General features: G+C 39.7%; 1 protein-coding gene across 2 annotated transcripts in view; it reads left to right on the top strand.

Moving 5' to 3' along the window:
* Positions 1-19,106, top strand: part of DIPK2A (divergent protein kinase domain 2A) — a 30,791-nt gene extending 11,685 nt beyond the window's left edge. The window contains exons 1-3 of one of the 2 annotated variants that reach the window (XM_067555975.1): positions 6,082-6,136; positions 8,299-8,602; positions 12,083-19,106. In XM_067555975.1, the coding sequence (XP_067412076.1) occupies positions 8,356-8,602; positions 12,083-12,414 (579 nt within the window). In that variant the 5' untranslated portion in view covers positions 6,082-6,136; positions 8,299-8,355 and the 3' untranslated portion in view covers positions 12,415-19,106. Of the gene's footprint in view, positions 1-6,081; positions 6,137-8,298; positions 8,603-12,082 lie in introns of those variants that run through there. The other variant, XM_067555882.1, reaches the window with a different exon arrangement.
* The last annotated feature ends 3,955 nt before the right edge of the window (positions 19,107-23,061 follow it).

Below are 23,061 nucleotides of genomic sequence, written 5' to 3'. Positions count from 1 at the left end.
TGAGTGTAAAATGTGTGCTAGCAAGTGTGTCAGAGTTGCAGGCTTTATAAACAAGTAGCTATTTTTGAGGTGTAGGTGGAAGAGTTTTAAGTGTTGTGTTAACCATATCTTGCTTAGCTGCAGATTTGACAGTAAGCTTGCCTTCAAACAGATATAAATATTTTATTATATAGGTGTACCCAATACTAATAATTCAAGCATTTAGTTCACAACTATGCCAAAATCTAACTATTGTACTATAAATAGCAATGTTTTTATTTAGCTTTTGTTTCTAAAGGCAACTAAACAGGTGCTGTGGGCATTCTGTTTTATGATTTGAATAGAATTGTATGCATATATTTTTTGGCTTTTAAACATTACTAAGTGAGAATTTTTTCTGACTGTAGGAGACAGAATGATTTTATTTATGCGAATGTTTTCAAAAGGTAATAAAGTACCAAAAGCTATAACTCTGCTTTAAAAAAAGAGGACAGATCTGCACCTCAGTTAACATTCTTGTCAAAATCACTGTGAATATAAAACTGCTGAATGTGACACTTGTACATATTTTTTTATCTCCTTTTGCTACTGACTTGGTAATGAAGTGTAGATGTGACTGTTACATGCCAGTTGGAAAGGAGCCAGAAGCAGAGAGCTTGTTTGTACATGTGCAGATGTTGGCAGGATTCCCTCTACTCTTGTTGTCAAAAGATCTTTTTGTTGCTGCAAAGATATAAATATATCTGTTTTACAATATGGTGTGTGGCTGTTATACCAACATTATGTTTGGAAGGTTTACTTTTTAATACAGCAAACCAATCCTAGAATCTCTTATATGAGGCATTAATCACACTGAACCTCATCGTAAGTATGTAAAGTATAATGCATGTGTAGTGCACGAAGACCAGTTTGATGCTGCGATTAAGAGAACTAATGTGATCCGTGATGTATAAGCAGGGGAATCTAGAGTAAGAGTAGGGAGGAGGTATTGCTTCTGTATGTATATGGTATTAGTAAAACCATTATTAGAATTCTGTGTCTGCCTTTCTTTAGAAATCATTGGGTATGAGGCTGAAATCATGGCTAAAGTGACCCTGTTATAACCTTTTTTGTGATTACACAATGATAAAATGTCTTGTACTCAGTGAGAATCTATTAAAATCAGTTAGTTGTATAAATTTAGAATAAATACAAACTGCTAAAATCTTCTTTGTTAAATATGAGTAAATTCAGGTTAAGATCAGTGCAGTAGATCCAGATGCATTAGTGTGGGACCGGAGAAATTGTCTGTGTCTGTTGAATCCAAATGTAGACTGTAAAAGATTAAGGTAGATTAGTTTAGTAATGGGATTCAGGGGTCAGCCCTTAAATAAGTAGCCCAGGGCCAGCCCCCTGCTCCAGTTACCTGAACAACTGGGAAGGTAAGGTATCCTTAGATTCTACAAATATTTTAACCGGGACTAAGCTATTGGCTCTTTCATGTTCACCTGTGGTAGGTATACTAAACTTGTAGCTCCATGGTCCCCACAGCTGTTGGAAGGAAGAAGGACCTATCTTCCCTCTTTCAGAGTCTCCTGGTGGCTGCTGTGTTGAGGTATCCCTTGCTAACCTCTGCTGACTCTTTTTGGGTGTGGGAGTGGTTGGAGTGGGGTGGGAGGAGGAGCAGGGCCTCGCCTGTGAATAATTGGCTCCACCTTTTTGCAGCAACAGCAAACTGATTCTTGACATTCACTGTGATCCAGAATTAAAGCAGCAATGACACTGACCAATGACTTATCTTGTTTTGCTGTTGTTTAGCAAAGCCATGAGAAGCAGCAAATACTAAATTAGTCTGCCTGTAGAATCAAGAAGACAGGACTGTATTGGTTTACACTTCCTTCACATTTAGGAAGGCTATCTTCCCAAACATAAGGCTAGAAACTAAAAGGGCTTAAATTTTGCAGACATTAATAATGACTTAAATCCTACAAGAATTTGCTTGCCATCAATTAGCGGATGATTGGATTTCCCGACCCCAAATCAATATAACTGGCCCTTTGAATCTAGTAGAACCTTAATTTTGCCCTGCAGTGATGTCATGCAATAACAATATTACCTCGCCCTTGTAGTGTTTCATCTTTAGATTCAGAAGTGCGTTTATAAAGGATGTATGTATCCTATCCAAATTTTATAAATGAGGAAACTGAAGCACAGAGGTAAAATAACTTGCCCAAGGTTTCACAGCATGCCATTGGCAGAGTCGGGTTTCCAGTCCAGTTCTGTTTGCAGTAGGCCAACCTGCCTACATAACCGTTATGGTTACCCTTAAAATAAATCCGAACAAGGTACAGTATGGAAATGCACAGTTAACACACCCAGACAAATTTAACTTTTACCCTGTAGTGATGCTAGGCAGTGATAATGATTGTTTAAGACACTTCAGTGTTTGTAGTCTTAGATTAGAGGAAACTGATTTTTTTTTTTAAAAGACAGAGTCAGGGTTGGTTTTGGGTATCTTAACTATATTTCTTACCTTAAGATGTCTTAGATTTCTTCTAAATGTAAATATAACTATGAATTTCATGGGATTTGGATGATAATTACTTAAAGCTGATTTGGATTTGGGGATAACTACTACAACCCTGAAATGTGATTTTATTTTTTAACCCTTTAAAAGATATGTACGCTCTTTCCTTCATTTCAATGTAGATTTTTGTTTGAAAATTTCCTTAGTTTTTTAACTATTAACTATTAAATGAATGTACAGTACTAATCAGGAAACCTGGAGAATATGCAACCATGCAATATTTCTTATGTTTTGAAGATACATTATATCAACTGTGGGTTTTTTTTAATTGTAAGGATAAATTCACCAGTACACCAAAGCAGCCAGAATGCACTTCCCAGTTTCAGCTGCTTTTCATTGCAAATTAGTTGAAGCATACTGGTGAAACTGTGCCTTAATTTTTAGTTATTGGCTTGGAGGTCTGTTAGTGAGACAGGTGTTATGTAAAGTGGGGTTCAAATAGAGCTCTGTTTCTGAATCCCAATGTAGATAAAAATGGTGGCTAGTTGTTACTTACAGTTTCACAATGGCACCACTTAAGAGTTACCTGAGCCTATCTAACCTGTCTAATAGCAGTTATATACAATAGTTCACTTTAATTATATTCTAATTTCTTCAAATATCTGGTGCACAAGATATTATTTCAAACTATATGGAAAGTTTGAAGAGTCTGTGGAGTTCTGCTCAAGACAAAGAAAAGACTGAAGATGCTAAATTTCTTAAAGGACCTAGACTTTAATTAATTTTAATTTAAACTAATGGATTTAATTGTAAATTCACAGAAAATCCATTCTTTACTCAAAATTAGTTCTGTAAACTTTTTGGGGGGATATGCTGTAGTTTTTATAGAAAGAAAACAAAGATTGAATCCCTGTTTAAGTGGTCAATGACTAGGGCTTCTAGGCACTATGGTAATATAAATATAAATAATAATATGGTACTCAATCTTAATAGAGTCAAGATTAAAGTATCCATAAGAATTTAAAAGGCCTTAAGTATAATAAATAAAAACTGTCTATTGACAGTTATGGTTACGCCAGGACACTCCCCATCCACCCTATGAAATATTTCCATGTTTCCATAAAAACATGAAATAAGTGAAGCTGAACATTCCTTTCCACATATGTATTGACTACAGAGCTGTCCGTCACATGCTCCGATACTCCATAAAGCTTTCACTTCCCTCCGTAATAGATACCAAAAAGCAGTATGTACCCTTGCTGCATCAGACTTGCATTCAAAACATGAAACTTGAACAGTAACCTCATGCTTGATATCAATATATCTCTCCTATTCCATGCACTTGGGAAGTCACTCTGTGTTAACACTGCTGAGGTCACTGTTGTTTTGCATTTGAGTTACAAGTTCAGTTAAGTTAGAGTACATATTAATTTTTGGCATGCATTTGAAGGTGGAAGTGAAAGCCTCATGGAGTATGAGTGTGCCTACAGTGCTATTATTAACAATATGAAGGTGGAAAAAATGTCCAAGTCTTCCCTCTTAATTTCTTATTTCCATGCTTTTCTGGCTTCGAGTGGATGGGGTGAGTCTTGGTACAACTGTCACCAGACATCATTTTTGTCTGCTAATTTCCTAGTATTTTTAATATGGTTTTGGTGCAGGGTGGTTTAAATCACCAAGAGAAAATCATTGATTTAAATCAAGTTTTCCACTGATACTTCTTAAATAATTTCTTAAACAATGGTGCAAATCTGTTCACTAAAACATGTTAATTTACAACTCAATACAGCATTTTACAACATCTAGGAGGATATACTTTGTGTAATTTTTTAAATAACTTGATTTTTATTAATTTAGGAAATAGTACATAATGCTCAGTACCTGTGTCAAGCTGCAGATTCAGCAGCAGTGCATTAGGAATAGTAAGAACTAAATCACACACACAAACATAATAGCACTTATATTTTATTAAACTAAATCTTAAATGTTACATAAATGTTTCACATTTGCAATTGCAGCAGTCTCCTGAGTTGCCGGCAGACGGCTGTCCTTAAACTCTTTTTTCTTTTCTTTTTTTTTTTTTAATTTTCAAATTTTATTTACTCTAACAGAGAAATCATCACAACACTAAACGTACCCTGTCCTTAAAACTTCTACAACTAGCTCTCACCTTCCCCACTCCCACTGTCATTGTCTGAATAGTTCTTCTTCTCCCTTCTTCTCACTCTATTATTCAGTTAATCATTTACATTTTTTTTCAGCAGATCCAATTCCAAATTACCAAAAAAGCTAAGACTGACTGCACTTAGAGTGCACTTAATTTTGGAATAAGCCCCATAGAACTCACTGGCATTTCTGTTTTTAGAGAAAACAAGTATAGGATGGGGTTCCCTTGGGAAAGCTGAGTTATGTTGAAGTAAAACAGGGAATAGACTTATGGCATCACCATTATGGTCTGTAGCCATGATGTTCCAAAATAAGGGAGCATGTATTACGTAATATAAAATAAGAAAATGACACCCAGTGTCAACTGGCAACTCTAGATTTTTCTTACTGCAGCTTTCTGTACTGTGATAGATTCTAAACCTATTTAACCAATTAAACAAGACATAAGGATTAGCTAAACTAAACTTTTTTTTTTCTAGCAACATCCAACAGAGTAACAGCTTGGGAATTTATTTGTTAAATCACACTTATACTAAAAGGTCTTGAAGAATGATGCATTGCAAAGTGAATTATTTACATTACTAACCAGTTGATCCACATTGTTCTTCAGACATATCCACATCTTCATCCACATCATTTTCTCCCAATAAACAGTTTTCATTATGATGTTTCATTCTTGCAAGTAGGCCCTGAATCTCCTTCTTGCACTGCTTACACTTGACACGTTCTCCTGTTTTACCCAGGGAAGGAATTTCTTCAAAATATTCCCAGATAGGGTCTCTCTTATACCCAGAAGCCATGACAGTTTTTTTGTGGCAAAAGTGGGGCGGAAATATAGGAAGCTGTATGTGTACTGAATAATGTCTTCCCTTTTTCTTTCCAGTCCACTCCACTGTTCCTTTCTACTCTGCCTCTGTTCTTTGTCTCTCTGTCTTTAAGCCAGTGTCTTAACTAACTCCTCTGCCTTGCTTGGCCCAACTCCACCACCACATAAGCACAGAACAACAACAATCCTATCCAGCCTGTGTATTTCTGTGCACATGTGACTTTAGTCTGCTGAGAAATTAGAAACTGAAAGCCCAGAATTTTCAAGAAGCAAGGGCTGGTAGTTAGGCTGGACAGACTAGAGCCATTAATTCATTTTTATGAGACTATAAGTGTAGGTTTAGCATGTTTGTGATGAGGTTTAATTGTAACAATTGTTTTTTAAATGAGAGAGAAATTTAATATTTTATTGATGATTTTAAAAAAACCCTGATTTAAATAAATAAAAAATCCTATTTCTTTTTTTTTTTAATTACTGCTTTTTGTCCATCCTGCTTTGGTGTACTTCAGTAGATAAGGGAAGTTGCTCCTTCTGCTTGGAATTACAGGGAGAAAACTATGTTGCTGAAGTTGTTTCTGACTGGGTTGACCATCCTTAAGGTTGTGAGAGGTTGTGATGCACTTCAGTAAAACTTTATCCCCATTTTAAAGTTACTGAGAGTAAGTATGCTAAGAGCAACCCTTCATGTTCAGTAGTGATTACATATACTGTTAGCGGAAGTATGTTGTTGCATGCTTCCTGAAACATTATGTAGCTTCTCATGGACCTCTGGATACAGCCAGGACAAGCTGCAGCAGCTGGCTTAATGCCTGCATTACACCAGCAGGTCAGCCTATTGTTTCCCCTTCCACTAGGTGCTCTGTCCCTGCCAGCATGAAGCATATCTCTCAGCTTTCAACTAGGACAATGTGGGACGTGTGACAGCTGCCATCTTGGCCAGCACTGGGCCAAGGAAAACCAGTGACCTCCAGAGCTAAAGGCATCACTCTTTTCAGCTTGTCCTGAAGAGCCAGGCTTTTGAGGTGAAAGCTGTCAGACTCGCATCTTCTGTGGATTGGACATGGGGGGGGGACGACGGAGTGCATGACACATACTCTGACCAGTGGGTTACCCAAGCAAAATTTGTGACTGACTGAAATGTGAAGTGTGTATTTTTTTAAATTCATATCATAGTTAAGTGTAAAAATATTTTTGAGATCTTCCCTGTGTGAATCACATGTAACCATACAACCGTCCAACATAGGTCAATAGCAGGATTTCAAGCCTTTAACCTTCATCTTAGACCCTTGCTGCTTTTTGAACTGCTGGAGTAATTGGTAGCCCCTTTATAGGCCAGCTGTTGAAGAAGGACTTGGCATGCACTTTCCCAGTGGGAAACCTTTGCAGTAGAGTGTTAAAATCCAGGATTCCTGATCACCATCCCTAGCTCAAAGGAATGTGTTTTATAGTGGTTAGAGATAGACTAAACAGACTGTTTTGTGTTGCTCTGAAAGGCATCTTAATACAGTGGATGAGGTTGGAGATTTTGTCATGTTAGAGGCCTGGATTCTGCACCTGAAATGACTGTGTAAGCTCTCTGTTAATTTACTTAAAATGGGGCGTGGGGGGCGGGTGGAAATGGGGCTATGCAGCAGCTCCTCCCTGAGTATTTTTTAGGTTGGAATTCATGGCCTTAATAATTTATGAAGGGTACTGAATTGTATTTGAATTTAAACAATTAAAAGAGATTTGAACTCTGGATCTCTGTTACAGCTCAGAGTGGCTGTGTTGTGCTGAATTTCAAAGCGATTTCTACAAAAGAAAGGGTTATCATCCCTATTAAACTGAAATCTGTAATGCAATGCAAACTTAGCTGCTGCCGCGTAGTTTCATTCAAGGAAACTGATGTTTTATCACTCTCTGATGATATAGTTATGGTGGTAGTGCTAGAGGTATATTAGCACTTGCAATTATTTCAGAACCGTTAACATTTAACTGGAGTGCACTTATCCTCAGTGAGTGCTGTGGTCTATAACTCAGTTTCTGACCTTAACATTCAATTTGGATCTTCTTGACTTTTTTTCCAGAACAGTTGGGTAGCTCATCTTGCATATTTTTAATTGCATCAAATATACCTGAACACACACAAATATTTTAATGACTTTTTTTATTGCTTTCAGTATGCCCTTACTACCTAGACTCTTGCTGTTCCCTGTAGAGCCTGTACTACACAACTGTCTGTTACTACTTCCATTTTTAAAAAAATCTACATGCATTGAAATAAGCTAAGAGATGGAGGATTAAGGGAAGATGGAAGAATAGAACATCCTAAATTTTATTAAACACCAAAATAATGCTTAATCTTTTCTGCTAAGGTCCTCAAGAAAGACTAACAAGAATCCCATCGGATCTGGAAGAAATAAAAGGGATTGGGGAAGAGAGGAAGTCTAATAAGAGAAACAATATGTATATACAACACAAAGCAAATATTTCATAAGCTTCTACTCAAAGCCCCAGGTTACAAAACAAAGTCACGTTGTAAGAAAATAAGATCACATTAGTACAATAGCAGGAGTCACAGTATATAAAACACCAAAGGCATAGATAATCAATTCTGAAATTGGAAAATATACATACAAAAGCTAGGTCCTTGTTAGAAGTAGTAGGTATTCTTGATGGTATCAAAATGCAGAAATGTATTCTGGTCAGCTTAATCGTCTGTTGTAAATCTTAGTGTCTCAAGTCTTCAATCTTGCACATATTTGAACCTGTTTAAAATATGCTGGTGCTCCTCAGTTTATTCAGTGTTAACCAAAAAAAAAAAAAATCTGTTCATATGCAGAGTTTTCCATCTGATGAGGGCTGGCCATTTGCAAAGTACCTGGGAGCATGTGGAAGAATGGTGGCTGTCAACTATGTTGGAGAAGAATTGTGGAGTTACTTCAATGCACCATGGGAAAAACGAGTGGACCTGGCCTGGCAATTAATGGAAATAGCAGAACAACTGACAAACAATGACTTTGAATTTGCACTCTACCTCCTTGATGTCAGCTTTGACAACTTTGCAGTCGGTCCTAGAGATGGGAAGGTTATCATTGTAGATGCAGAAAATGTTCTGGTGGCAGACAAAAGGTTAATCAAACAGAGTAAGTTGTTTTCCTTCCATGTCCATGCTTCATGTTTTACAATTTAAGTCTTAAAGCATATGAAACTGTTGTGAGTTTCTGCAACAAGGACTTCTGATTCTACAAATAGTATTGTGATTGGTCTATAACAAAACTGTACTGTCACATACTTGCAGACATCAAAATTGATAGATGCACAGGTATATTGAAGAATCACCTGAATTTTATATTGCTTGTCTTCCTGTTGTATAAATATACAAAACTTGAGGAAAGGGGCAAAATTACTTGATGCCTGATAATCACGGTTAAAATACGTGCTGCAGTCTTTATTTAAAAAAATTGTTTTAAAGTGGCTTCACTCCACCTTTTTCCTGTAGTGATTATTCCTGTGTTTCAAACTTCCCCCCCTCTTTCCTTCTGTCTCCCTAAGTTATGTCCTTTTTTTCCCATATGTTGTGTTCTTTACTTTATTTAGCTAAACTTCTCCATTTTACTTGTATATTACATAAAATGTCCAAGTTGGAGTTACATCTGCGCCATTCCTGGTGGCATACGAGGTTGAAACAAACTGGCTTGATCCCCAGCTCCTGGGTGAAGGGATAGTGCTGGGATTCCAGTTATCCCTTGACCTTGCTCAAGGGTTACATCTTTCATAACTGCCTTCATCTAATAAGCATCTAAACTTGGTATCCTTTCCCTCTGATAACTCTATTATGGAGCTATTATGGAGAAAGGAGCATTCTCTTTCCATTTTTTGGGTTCCTCTGGCTTACGTATCCTGAGCCTTCAGGGTATGAGGATAGAAGAGTCACTGCCATTATACCCCTCCCAGTCTCCTGGTTGCTATGAGGGACAGGGTGTGTGTTGTTCTACCCTTCTTCCAGGTGCTGACTTTAGGCCTTTATTTTCCATAAATAGTGTTAGTGCCTATCTCTACTGCAGCTTGGAACTTAACCAATCAGCAGCAAAGTAAAATTGACCAGAATCTCCTCAGTAACACTATGGTGCAGAGTTCTGAATAGCAAGGGTGAAAATGTGTCCATTTTTGCGAGCTGCAAAAGCTCCGAGTAGCAGCAGAGGCCTTTGTATAGTCAGGCTCTAGACTTACAGTATTACATTGGTTTATACTTCCTTCAGACTTAGTAGGTTAATTTGACAAGTCTGAGACTGGAAACATTTAAAATAAAAACTTAAATTCTTCAGGAGTTCATGGCACTGGCCCGAAAGACTCCTGTGTGCCCTGGATGTGTGGATTTTTTTCAAGCTTTGCAAATATGATTAATATCACTGAATTAATTTCTAGACTGTATTTTCTACTCTGTACAGTCTTTCAATACAAAGCAATATTTTCTTTTAATAATGCTTACTATTCCATATTTCTCATAATGAATTTAAATCCGATCCCAGCAGTGGATGCCAATAAACCCTTTTAATATATTGGATAATACATTATTAGTAAGATTCTAGTTTTCCTCTTTGGAAGAGTGGGACAATGAAGAAACTTTTGTACTATGCTTTTTTGAAGTAAAGGTAAGTATCTACATTCTAACTGGGCCAGTCTTAATCTTTTGAGTTGCTTCCATACAGAATCCATACATAAGGTCCATAATCTTTGTTTAGGTATTTGTTTTAATCCCCCTGCCATCCAGTCATCTTATTCTTCTGTTCACCTCTTGAATTTGAGATAATTTAATTAGCTAAATTTGAATCAAATTCCAAGTTCTTTCACTTCTTGGTCTCTGAATTTGTTTGTTTGTTTTTTCTTCTTTTGAGTCTGCCTTTCATTACATAACCACTCCCGTGTTTTTAATCACAGCCATCCCTTGGCCTTTAGTAGCTTGCTGTCAGAACAACGCTGTAAGTGTACCATAACTGTAAATGATTAGCCCAGAGACTGCTTTCCAATGACACTGGCTTGTATTCTATGTGCATCAGGCAATACAGGTGCTTCAGGGCCCCAAAATGGAACTCGGAAACTTGAGGGGGAATTATCTCAAATCAGGCAATAGTATGTCGCTTCCAGGGGGAAGCTTGGACCTATATATGTTCTTCCAGGAAACTGTGAGGGAGCTGCTGAATCCTAAGTCACTGAAGGCAGCTATTTCCCCATTTGTAACTAAGATAATTATTTTTGTCCAAGGCAAACTTTCTATTAGACATAAGTCTCTACGGAAGGAAGGTTACCAGGGTACTGTTGCAACACTTCTTAGGCGTTCTGGTATGTATACCTGAGCAAAGCGTGTGTTTACTTTTTATCACTGGATTCACCTACACACAAACTTTGGGTGACTACTCCAGACTTCACACTCTTTTTAAAAAAAAATTTGTTAGCCCTAAGCAGAAAAAGTGAACACCTACCTAGGGAAGGGAGGGTTCAGGTCTCTTTTCTTTAGATATGAATGATTTTGGGGGGGGGGGGAATGAAACCAAGGTTTAGCCAAAACATCAAAAGCTATACTTAAACACCCTTTTTATATCTGCAATATTTTTGGTTTCCAGTGAAGTTCTAAATGATCTATATAGTTAAAATATAATACTTGGGGGGAGAAAGCCATTAGTGTGGTTTTTTTTTCTTCTTTTTTTTTTAATGGTAAACTAGGTTCTGTAGAGTAATTATAATATCCTGCTGTTCACTGCTTGATGCCTTTTAGCATTTTTAATGATCCTTAAGATATTGTTATTTTATAAATTCCACTTAGTATTTTAGAGCTTAATTTGTAGTTTTGTACTTGTAAAAACACTAATGAGATACTTCTAAGGACTCTTGAAATGTGGGTTACAGCTTAAAACTTTATGTGCAAAAAAGGTTTCCTTACAAAAACTTTGCTAGCAAATAATTAGGAAAATTGAGAGGGATAGTGGCTGGAATAATTGTAAGTCATGCAGGGATGTGAACTTGGGACTCCCACAACTTTAGTGGGTGCTCTAACCACCAGGCTATAAATAGTCATTGGAGCAGGCACTTTGACTATAATTATTTATGAGAAGTTGGAACAGCTTCAAGAGGAGAGATCGAGGCCCAAACCCCAGTATCCCATAGCCCAATGGCTAGGAGACGCTCCTGTAATGTGAGAGAGCAAGTTCAAATCTCTTTTGCACTCAGTAGAGGTAGGAATTGAACCTGGATTTCCCATATTCCACATAAGCACCCTAACTGAGCTAAAAGTTATAAGGGGGCACCACTACCTCACTTCTCAGGCTGTTTTGTGAGTTTAGTCCTCCTTAGTTCTCCTTGTTAAAATGCCCAAAATTAAAAATTTCAATAATTTTTTTTTTTTGACAATTTGATTCTTTAGTTTGGTCATGTTTGTGACTAATTTTAGGTCTACTGAAACTACATTCTTTTTGGAGAATAAACCGTTTGCTGATTTTATTTATTTATTGAGTGCCTGGCTTTGCCTACTAGTTTTCTTCAGACTGACTTTAGTCATATTATGTATTAAATTTATTGCTTTCCTTCTATCTCACCCACGATACTTTGCCATCTTTTATGTTTCACAGATAAACCTGAAAACTGGGATGTATGGTACGAGAGCAAGTTTGATGACTGTGATAAAGAAGCTTGCCTGTCCTTCTCGAAAGAGATACTTTGCGCTCGTGCCACTGTGGACCACAATTATTATGCTATTTGTCAGAACCTTTTATCAAGACATGCCACCTGGCGTGGCACTTCTGGAGGACTACTTCATGACCCTCCAGCTGAAATTGCCAAAGATGGCCGACTTGAGGCCTTGCTGGATGAGTGTGCCAACCCAAAGAAACGATATGGTAGATTCCAAGCTGCAAAAGAATTACGTGAATACCTTGCACAATTAAGTAATAATGTGAGGTAGTCCATGGTGAATGAATCTCCTTTTTGTAACACTGGCTAAAACATTATCGCAAAGAGACATGGAAAAATGAAGTTTTGAACTCGTATTCAAAAGAAAACTTCTTAAAAAAACTTAAACTATCTGATCAATTACATAAACACCATAAAATGTTTATGGTGTTTAGAGGATGTTCTTCTGTAAACAGACAAGGTACTTATCGAATTAAAACTTGAGCTACTATTGACTGTTCTCCCAGATTGCCTAAGGAGTGGGTCAGATGAGCAAAGACTGTGATAGCTTAATTGACAGCTTGTCTGTCAAAGGGTACTTTACATAAAACTGCATTAGTATCACAGTTTTGTGAAGCTGATGCTTTTACTTGGAAAGTCAAGTTAGACTGGTAGCCTGTTTTAAAGGCTTTTTTCCTAATGTCATTGTCTCATTTTTGTGTTCAAACACCTTACTGAAGTGGCATTTACATACATGCAGGTATATCTAGGTGTCTATTGCATTGTTTCAAATTTAACAGGTTTTATTTAATATCGTGCACTACATTTTTACTATGAGTACAGGATTCCCACGTTTACTGTTTAATCTAAGTTTTTTTCACTGTATCTTACTGTGTGTATTCCATTTTAAAAAAGGATATAATCATAAAACAGACCCTGATGTCATGAAAACCATAATAAGTTCATATTTGATTTTTGTAGTTTTGCCATTGTAGGTATCACTTGATGATGTAGTTACTGTACAAAATTTCAACCGTCCATGCAAGTATGTACACATAGCCATTCAGCAGGGAATCATTTGTATGAGCAAACAGTCATTTTTTACTTGAGGGGAGAATATAGTAAAAATCAGTAGGAGGAATTTGAGGGTAGGTTACAAATAAGATCACTAGTCCAGTGTAGTAAAGCATAAACCAAAGAAAATGGTTGTGTATCAGTCCCTAGACTAGTCTTAAAGCAAAATTATGTACTGTAGTAATGCTAATCCATTGTGAAAATTCAAATTTCAGTTGGTCCTTAGTTATTCTTTGAGAAACTTCAAGCTACTAGTTAGTGCTTGAGGAAAATCCAAATTTAAACTAAGGAAATGCCTAGCAGGCTAGCATTTGTTCTGCATCGTTCACAATTCTGCTGAATTCACAATGTAATGAAGTTTACTGCATGTTTGTCCATGAGCTTAGTCGTTAAACTGACTATGCCATGTTCGCTCTAGAGACCTAGCTTTGAAATAAGTTTGACTATTTGATTGCAGTAAAAATGGTCCTTTAACGGTTAGTGTAAACCTGAGATTGCTCCCATAAATCAATTTGCATAAAATATCAATCACTACCAAAATGATTTACTTTCTTGGAAGATTTTTGTTTATTTCTTTTATACAATAGCTACTGTAGTGTTTCATTTACTTGAAGTGTCATAAAATTCTATTCCTAAGCAAATACTTTTAGGATATTTATGTATTTTTTTTTATTGCTTGCAGCAAGTAACAAAGGAAAAAATAACAGTTGTATACATTTGTAAATTAACCAAACTATGGTATTAAACAAGTTGGAATGAGCGGGGTATGTACTACCATTCATGACAAAGGCAGCATGGCTATCAGATACATCAAAGACAAATGGAAACTGCTGGTATACCAAAATTGCTGTAGGAGTACGGTGAAGGAAAAAGCAAACTAATTCAACACTAACTGGTTCTTTTTTCTCAGAGCTGGGAGGAGTGGAGTACTGCTATATAAAGATGCAAAAGTTTTCTCAGATTTATTAGATGAGTATACTAATGACTTTTGCACAGCTCTAGATTCTTTTCTGAGTAATGTTCCCTATATGGATTCCAGACTTCGGGTGCGCATGCATCGGAGCCGGAGCTGTTTGTAGTGGTGTCCATTGACCCATACGTGTGTTGCGTGTTGGCTGCATGGTGCGTCCGAGGCTTAAGAGGTTGTGCAGAACGATGCCGCTTCAGTTCCCTCTTATCGCCGCATGGCCAGAGTTGGAACTCCTGTTCCTGATGCTCTTAGTTTGCTAAGAGGAATGGACCGTGTTCTAACGCTGTACATCGTTTATAGTTTCTCTAGTTGTCTATTGTTAGTTCGTGCTCTCCTGTTGGACTTTGTTTCTACAGGGTGACTGCCCCCCCTCCCCCCAACCCACTCGCTCTTCTGGGGACTATGGCCCAGCAGGATGGCTTCAGGAACTGTGCTTTGTGACTGTGCCCCTTCTCGCTGAGTAACGAGCATCAGTGTTGCCTCTTGCCTCAGCAAAGCTCATGTCATCACTCGCTAGTCCATCTGTCACTTGTTCCCACCTTGCACTCTGGAAGCCAGAGAGCTCCATCTCTGCAAGTATCTGATGGAGGCTATATGTGCCCACATGCACAATCGGATCTGGGACTGGTGGATCCACCAGAGCAGCACCTGTCACCACCAGTGAGCACCCCCTGTCTCCCTCCTGTGTGCTGGTGCCCATGTTGCCACCACAAAAACACTGCGTGCATAAGAAACACAGCCCTGGGCATAAGGGCGGATCCACCGCCCCTAAGCACAACGTTGCCTCCCCAATCTGTGCTGGGTTGGGTGAGAAGTTGCGTGTGGATTCGGACGTTCTGTCTCCCTAGAAGTCCTGCACAGAGCGTAAATCAAGGCACCACTGCAAGTCCTCTGCGTCACCTCCAGCCACATCCGCCACCTTCACTGCTGGCACCATCCACGTCTCCAGGCCCCCCCGGACTCTCCCATCTGCTTCCCCAGATGCCTGTCTCTGCTACTGCCTATGGCCAAGATGATGCTACCGTACGCTAACTCCCCGGTTCCCCAGGCAACTTGCAGCTCCCCTCTCCAGCGGATGAACCTCTCCTGCTCCCTGAGCGGCACCTTGCTCTTTTTGTGCCTCACACCACTAGTACCAATGGTCCCACACCTGCTGGACCTTCTCCTTGGAGATGAGTGGGGTTCTGATTCAGACCCCTGCTTCTCTTCTGCATGGTCATACAGCCCAGATCCTCGGTACCAGCCACCATATGGACCCACTACTGATGCGTGGTTTAGTTAGTCCCGGGAGCTGCTGATGCCCAGAGACCCATCTGCTTGGCCCTACTGGCCAGCTTGGGACCCTTACCAGGGCCATGGGGCATCGATGCTTCCATCTTGCTGGCTGTCCCCCACCTGCATTGCACTTTCTTCCATCTATGATGAACCTAATGGCACTCCCATGCCATTGGCACTGATGGTCCCTACCAGGACCTCATCAAATCCCTGGATGACACCCTCATTCCACCCACTCTCTTCTGGATGACCAGGGACAATATCAGGACTTGCTTCACTGTGTGGCAATGGTCCTCAACCTCCCAGTGAAGGAAGTCCAGGACATACAAAACCAGTTCCTGGACATTATTCAACCATTAGGGACCTCCCAGATTGCCATCCCAATCCACGAGGCCATTCTGCAACTGGCCCAGGAGGTCTGGCACACCCTGGCTTCCTGTGACCACACCGTGAAGCATGCTAACCACCTCTGTTTCGTCCATTTGAAGAATACAGGCTTCCTGTTCACTCAACCTCCTCACAGCTCACTCGTAGTTCATGTGGTGACCAAGTGCGTCCAGCAGCAGCACCTCAAGGCCGCTGTTCTGGACTGGGTGGTGAAGAAATTGGATATTCTGGGGTTTAAGGTTTTTTTCTTCTGTGGGCCTCCAGTTCTGTATAGCCAATTATCAGGCCATCTTGGCGAAATACAGTTTCCTTTCCTACTCCACGTTGGCAGAGTTCCAGTCCTTCTTTCTGGTGGACAAACAACGGGAGTTCCAGGTGCTGCTCGACAAGGGAAGCTTGTCACTAAGGTGGCCCTTCAAGCTGCAGTCAATGCTGCTCTCTATGGTCTCTGGGCACATCAATATATGAGAGTTGTGGGATGCCCATCTTGCCTGTTGGGCATTCCTGCCTCTCATCGGATCCTGCCACATTCAGCTGCTGTCTGACAGCATGATAGCAGTTGTTTATATCAACAAGCAGGGTTGCATCCAGTTGCCTTCCCTTTTCATGGAGGCCATTCTTCTCTGGAGCTGGTGCCTCAGACACGGGGTCACTCCCCGCACTGTTCACCTCTTGGGCACCAGCAATTCTCTGGCAGACATGCTCAACAGGTCCTTCTGTGTGAATCATGAGTGGGGGCTGCTTGGTCTTTTGCCAGGAACCACAAATTTCCTCTTTTCTGCTCCAGAGGACCCCTCAGGCTGGGCTCACAGGGTTACGCCCTTCTCCCCTGGACCTCCAACCTCCTCTATGCCTTCCTGCCCATCTCCTTGCTTCCGCAAGTCCTGTACAACATGTGATGGGATCATGTGACACTCGTTCTGAAAGCCCACTCCTGGTCTCGCCAGTACTGGTTCACTGAGCTCCTCCACCTCTCTGCCTGCCCACTGATCCACCTTCCTATCCACTTGGATCTCCTCACACAGTCACATGGCCACCTGAGGCACCTCAACCCAGAGCCGCTTCACCTCACGGCTTGGTATTTGGATGGGCCTCACGTGTAGACAGGGCGTGCTTCACCCCTGTGCACAACATCCTTGTGCACAGCAGATGACTATCAACTAACGCCTGCTTCCAAGCTAAATGGTGATGCTTCACTGCCTGTGCGCACCGCTACCAATACTCTCTGGGCCTCATCCCCATTCCCATCCTCCTGGACTATCTTCTTCACCTTCGGTTGTTGGACCTCATGCACTTCTCCATCCGTGTCCATCTAGCGGTGCTCAGTGCCTGCCCTCCTCCCTGTGGATGGTTCTTTCATCTTCACTCATCTGACCACCTCTTGCTTCCATAGCAGCCTCCAATGTATTTCCCTCAGTACAGATGCCTACCTCATCCTGGGACCTGAATCTTGTCCTGTCTGCCCTCAAAACCCCTCATGACCTGCTTTCTCACCCACCTCTCCATGAAGGTGATCTTTTTTTTTTTTTTATTGCTATCCCCTTTGTAAGACGGGTTAGCAAGCTGGCGGTCATGATGGCCGACCTGTCCTGTACTGTTTTCCACAAGGACAAGGTCTCCCTGCAATTGCACCCTAAATTTTTCCCTAAGGTGACCTCTCTGTTCCACCTGAATCAATACATACTACCCAAAAGTGCATGCCTCTCTGAGGGCACAAACACTGCACACTCTTGTCTGCGGGTGCTGAACTTTTATCTCCAGTGCACCCACGCCTTCCATGCCTTGCCCCTGACTCTTCCTCACCATAGTAGAGGCTGCTGGGGCCATGCCTGCTCCTTGCAATGCCTCTGTAAATGAATCTCTCATTGCATTGCAGAATGCTACTCTCTCTCTCGTTCCTTCCTCCCCTGGGAGTCATGGTACACTCCATGTGGGCACATGCATCCATGTCGGCCTTTCTTGTGGATGTTGTAAGGCAGCCATGTGGTCCTCTGTCCACACCTTTTCTGCTCACTATGCCATCGCTCTGGTGACAGTGGCAAATGTGGCAGTCATCCACGCTATCCTGCAGACTTTGACTTTCTGAGAGTCCTTGCATCCTCCTTCACACTGATCACTCTTGCTACTCTCCTACATCTAGAATCCATATAGGGACCATCACTCAAAGAAGGGAGGTTGGTTACTGTAAGTGGAGATTCTTTGAGATGTGTGGTCCCTATTTCAATTCCAATCTCATCCTCCACACCCCCTCTGCTGCAGACTCCAATGCTTGCAGGTAAGAGGGACCTGGAGCAGCGTCGACCCGAATCGCCTCTTAAAGCCTAGGGCGCGCCATGTAGCTGATGCACAATGCATGTGTGGTTCAACGGACACTACTACGAACAGTTCTGGTGCCTAGTGCACATGAGCATCCCACATTTGGAATCCAAATAGGGACCACACATCTCAAAGAACTTCCAGTTACTTTAAGTAATTTCTATTTTTTCTGTTGAATCCATTTTGCATATGTTATACTTTACTGCAGCTTATTTGTCTTAATTTTGTTTTCAGAATCTAATATGACATTTGCAGCTTTTATTTTCCTATTTGCTGTTTGGTTTTTTCGTTTTTGCTGTTGGGAGACTGTTTTAACAGTTGTGCTGCAATCTTTCCCTTCAGATAAAAGTCTTTAAAGAGGGTTTACATCACTTTTTTTGTCAAAGTACATTTATTTGAAGAAAATACATTGGAAAAACTGAGATTACATAATGCTAGCTGCCAATAAGCCTTGTTGTATCACTAATGTTGATTTTTAAACACCCAGCACATTATCTAATGAGTGAGTTATGAGTGATTATTAAAGGGTAAAGACAACACCGCCAGCTTTGATTAATACTTGAGGTAGTCTTGTAACTGCCAAATGTCCCTGGTTAGATTTGGTTTAAGGGGTATAGCTCCCTCTGTAGTATATTGAGAGAGCTGATTCTAAAAGGAATCTAGAATTAAAAAAAAATAACTACAGGGAAAACACATGGAAAGCAATAAATTTTGTTCAATTTGCACCTATCAGATGTTGTACAATGACAATTTATATTTTTAGTCATTGCCCATGAATATTGATGAACTCTTGGTGAAATATTTTTGAATGAGACATATGGGGTTTGTATGTGCATTAAAATTGTCTTTTGTACTGTAAGTTACTGTTTAATTGGAATATTTTATCAAAATTGTCTCCCTGTGCCTTTATATTACATGAAGTTGTTTCTACAACTTTTAATAATATTAATAAAGAGTACTTATAAGAATCTCTTCTCAGAATTTCATTTTCAGATTAGTTAGTTCTTTTAAGATCCACTTACGATGGAGCGTAGCCTTCTTACTATTGAGGAGTGCATTGTATTCCAAAGTGACAAGTAGGCCACTCAGTTTTCCTTGGGTTAGGAATTATTCTGTGGAGTTATTCATAATCTTAAATAGCTCAGTTACTGTAATGAGTTTCCCCTTTAGAAATGCTTCCAAGTGAGCTTTATTTTCTTTCTTAGAGTGTATTTTCACCTATGGCACATCTTCAGTTTTTTTTCAACTTCTGAAAAAGAAGTACTCTAAAATTAAAAATAATGAATTTTTACTGTCACAGCCTGTAACTCATGGAACTGGGTGGGGGAGATCATTTTGAAGACCGCCAGTAATACGGTCTCATAGAAAGAACGTTAGTTAAAACTCCCCTACCCTTTTCAGTTCTAGTTGATTTTAGTTTGTTCATAGTCATTTTTTGAGTTAGAAGATTTAATGTAATTTCTATTCTAGTCTGGATTTTTAGGAAGCAACTATTGTATTTTGAAACAATTCTGCTGTGATACTACAACAGACTTTTCTGCTTGTTGAGTCTCCCTAAGTGGTAAAAACAGTGCCAAAAATGATTTAGAACAAAAAATTTTCCTCCCCCTAGGTTCAGCCCTAGTGCAATACCAATGACTTGGCCAACTTACACCATAGCTGAATTTGGCTGTTAGTTGTAGAAGCAGAGAAAATTGTACTTCCTTTTGGAAATATAAGGAGGAAGTCAGTGTAAATCATCTCAAAGCCTCCCCTGACTTTAATTTCCATAGTATATCCTACTCCCTTGCTCTTAAGACCTACTACTTTCTTACCAGAGTCTCCAGCATTGGTTCTTTCCTTCCCCTTCTTGAGTGGTGAGTTACAGCTGCATTTCTTCATGAACCGCTGTAGGTATGTCTGACTTTGTCTTCTAGAACTCAGTCTGACTAGCCACCTGTGCAACCCATTGTTCAATCCTCTCTAGCAGATTGGAGGCCAGCTCCTCTCATTGTTTGGAGAACTAAGAGGAGCAACACATTTCCTCCTTAGTTGGAGTGGTAGTAAGGGCAGGTGCTATTGTGAAATGTTTAATTACCTTAGGCTTCATGTCAGCTCTTTGCTTTTTGGTTCCCACTTTTTACACAATGTAGGATGTGTATAGGAAAGCAGTTTCATATGGATTTTCTTTTCTTTTTTTGTGTTTTGTTTTGTTTTTTAAGGCCAGATTTTCAAAGGAGTCTATGTGCTCAAAGATGCATATAGGTGTCCTTTGGGACCCCCCAAGAAGCACATGAGCAGACTTAAGTGCCTAACCAGCTGAATTAAACTGAACTTGTCCAAACTGTTTAAATGCTCTGAAAGTCCTACCAGGTGCCCATCTGCATCCCAGTGCACCCAAATCTGGCCCAGTTAGATTATCTAGTCTGATTTGTATAACACAGGCCACAGTACTTCAATCAGTTATCCTTGTATTTAGCCCTATAACTTGCGTATAATTAAAGCATATGTACCAGAAAGACATCCTGTCTTGATTTGAAGAGATAGCAAATCCACCTCATCCCATGGTAGTTTTGTTCCATAGATTAATCACCCTTACTGTTTGGTTGGGGCTTTTTGGGTTTTTTAAAAGAAAAAACTAGTTTTTAATAAAAAATTAGGGTAGTACGAAGTCAAACTGCATTACATCTGTATAGTTACTTTTCTCAACCAAATCTGTACTTTCAAAAAATGAAATCAGATTTGTTTGACATGACATATTTTCCATAAAACAATGTTGACTGGCATAATCATATTCCCATCCTTTAATTCTTTCATGAATCCTGTTTCAGCTTTTTCCATTTTTTGCCCAGGATTGATGTCTGACTAATCAGCCTATAGTTATTCAGATCATCTTGCACTTTTTAAATATTGGCACAATATTAGTACTCTTCCAGTCTTCTGGAATTTCTGCAGTATTTCAAGAGTTATTTGAAAATTAACATCAGCAGATCAGATGTCTCTTCAGCCAATTCTTTTAAGACTCTTGACTGCCAGCTATCTGAGCCTTACGTAAAAATGTTTATTTATAGTAGCGTAACATCCTCAGTTTCTAATGTATGGGAAAGTACTTAATTGTCCTCATGTGATCTGAATATATCAATCTGCTTTTTACCAAATATCAAACAAATTTTTATTAAACACTGCTTTTTTTGCATTAACAGTTTTATCTTCTGTACCATTGTTAGAATTTATTTTGTTCCTGATATACTTAAAAATCCTTGTAATTCTTGTAATTTTTCCCTGAGGTAGTTAGCTTCCCTTACCAATTTTCTACACATCATAGCTTGCTTATTTATAGTGTTTGCCATCTACTTAATCTGTTTTCCATTTGTTGTATTTTATTTTTAATAGCTGCATTCACTTCACCTCTTAACCAGGATGGGCTGTTTGATACTTCACAAAAACACCCGGTGGTGGTGGTGGTGGTGTGCAGTACTGTGTGATGGAAACTTGTAACAGTTTAAGGCTACCAAATAGTCAGAACAGGGCATGCCTTGGTAAATTTCTTTCAGAAGGGAAAATCATACCTAATTTGAGACCAAACAGACCATTATCTCAAGAATGTAAATCTGCATCTAAAATGAATAATGTAGGTAGGTTCTTCTATGTCAAGGTGACACATCAAAGACTGCTACATACAAAACTCTGGAGTCTATCATTCAGGCCTTCCTAGTGTCTGGAAATGAAGTGTTGCTTCTGGAGCTGACAAGTAAATTGATCCAAATTCCTAACACAGGATACCCATAAGTGAACCAGAATCCAATTTTAGTATAAGAAATCTGATGAGATTCAACAAGAACAAGTGCAGAGTCGTCCTATTCTGGACGGAAGAATCGCATGCACAGCTACAGCCTTGGGACCGACGAGCTAGGCAGCAGTTCTGCAGAAAAGGACCTGAGGGTTCTAGTGGATAAGAAGCTGGGTATGAGTCAGCAGTGTGCCCTGGTTGCCAAGAAGGCTAATAGCATATTGGGCTGCATTAGTAGGAGCATTGCAAGCAGATCGCAGGAAGTGATTATTTCCCTCTATTCAGCACTGGTGAGGACACATTTGGAGTACTGTGTCTAGTTTTGGGCCCTCCACTACAAAAAGGATGTGGACAAGTTGGAGAGAGTCCAGCGGAGGGCAACAAAAATGATTGGGGGGCTGGAGCACAAGACTTATGAGGAGAGGCTAAGGGAACTAGGCTTGTTTAGTGTGCAAAAGAGAAGAATGAGGGGGGATTTGATAGCAGCCTATAACTACCTGAAAGGGGGTTCCAGGGAAGATGGAGCTAGGTTGTTCTCAATGGTAGTAGATGACGGAACAAGGAGCAATGGTCTCAAGTTGTAGTGGGGGAGGTCTAGGTTGAATATTAGGAAAAAGTTTTTCACTGGGAGGGTGGTGAAGCACTGGAATAGGTTACCTAAGAAGATGGTGGTATCTCCATCTTTAGAGGTTTTTAACCTGCGGCTTGACAAAGTTCTGGCTGGGATGATTTAGCTGAGGTTAGACCTGCTTTGAGCAGGAGGTTGGACTAGATGACCTCCTGAAGTCCCTTCCAACTCTAATATTCTATGATTCTATTGCTGAAATGAGTCTTATCGGACATAAGGAAAAAGCTGGCAATTTCCTTCAAGAACATTCCAGACAAGCGAACACTTGAGGTGCACCATCTAATCTGTTTGATACTTTGTAAAGCATTTTGAGATCTATTGATGAAAATTGCTACAAGCTGGTATTTATTAAAAGTGAAGAAAACTTCAAAGTAAGCAGTGGGCCATTTATTTAAATTAAAAAAAAAAAAGTTCGGGAAACTAGAGGCAAGTCAAATGAGGAGCATGGTTTCTTTAGTAATGAATTGTCTGACTAGTTCATCTTCCTGTAATCAACAGGAAATTGTGTTGAAATTATAGG

This window comes from Emydura macquarii, unplaced genomic scaffold (genome assembly GCF_026122565.2).
Source record: "Emydura macquarii macquarii isolate MOO-44397 ecotype Brisbane River unplaced genomic scaffold, CSIRO-AGI_Emac_v2 contig_18, whole genome shotgun sequence".
Taxonomy (NCBI): domain Eukaryota; kingdom Metazoa; phylum Chordata; order Testudines; family Chelidae; genus Emydura; species Emydura macquarii.
This window is presented reverse-complemented; position numbering and strand designations above follow the sequence as displayed.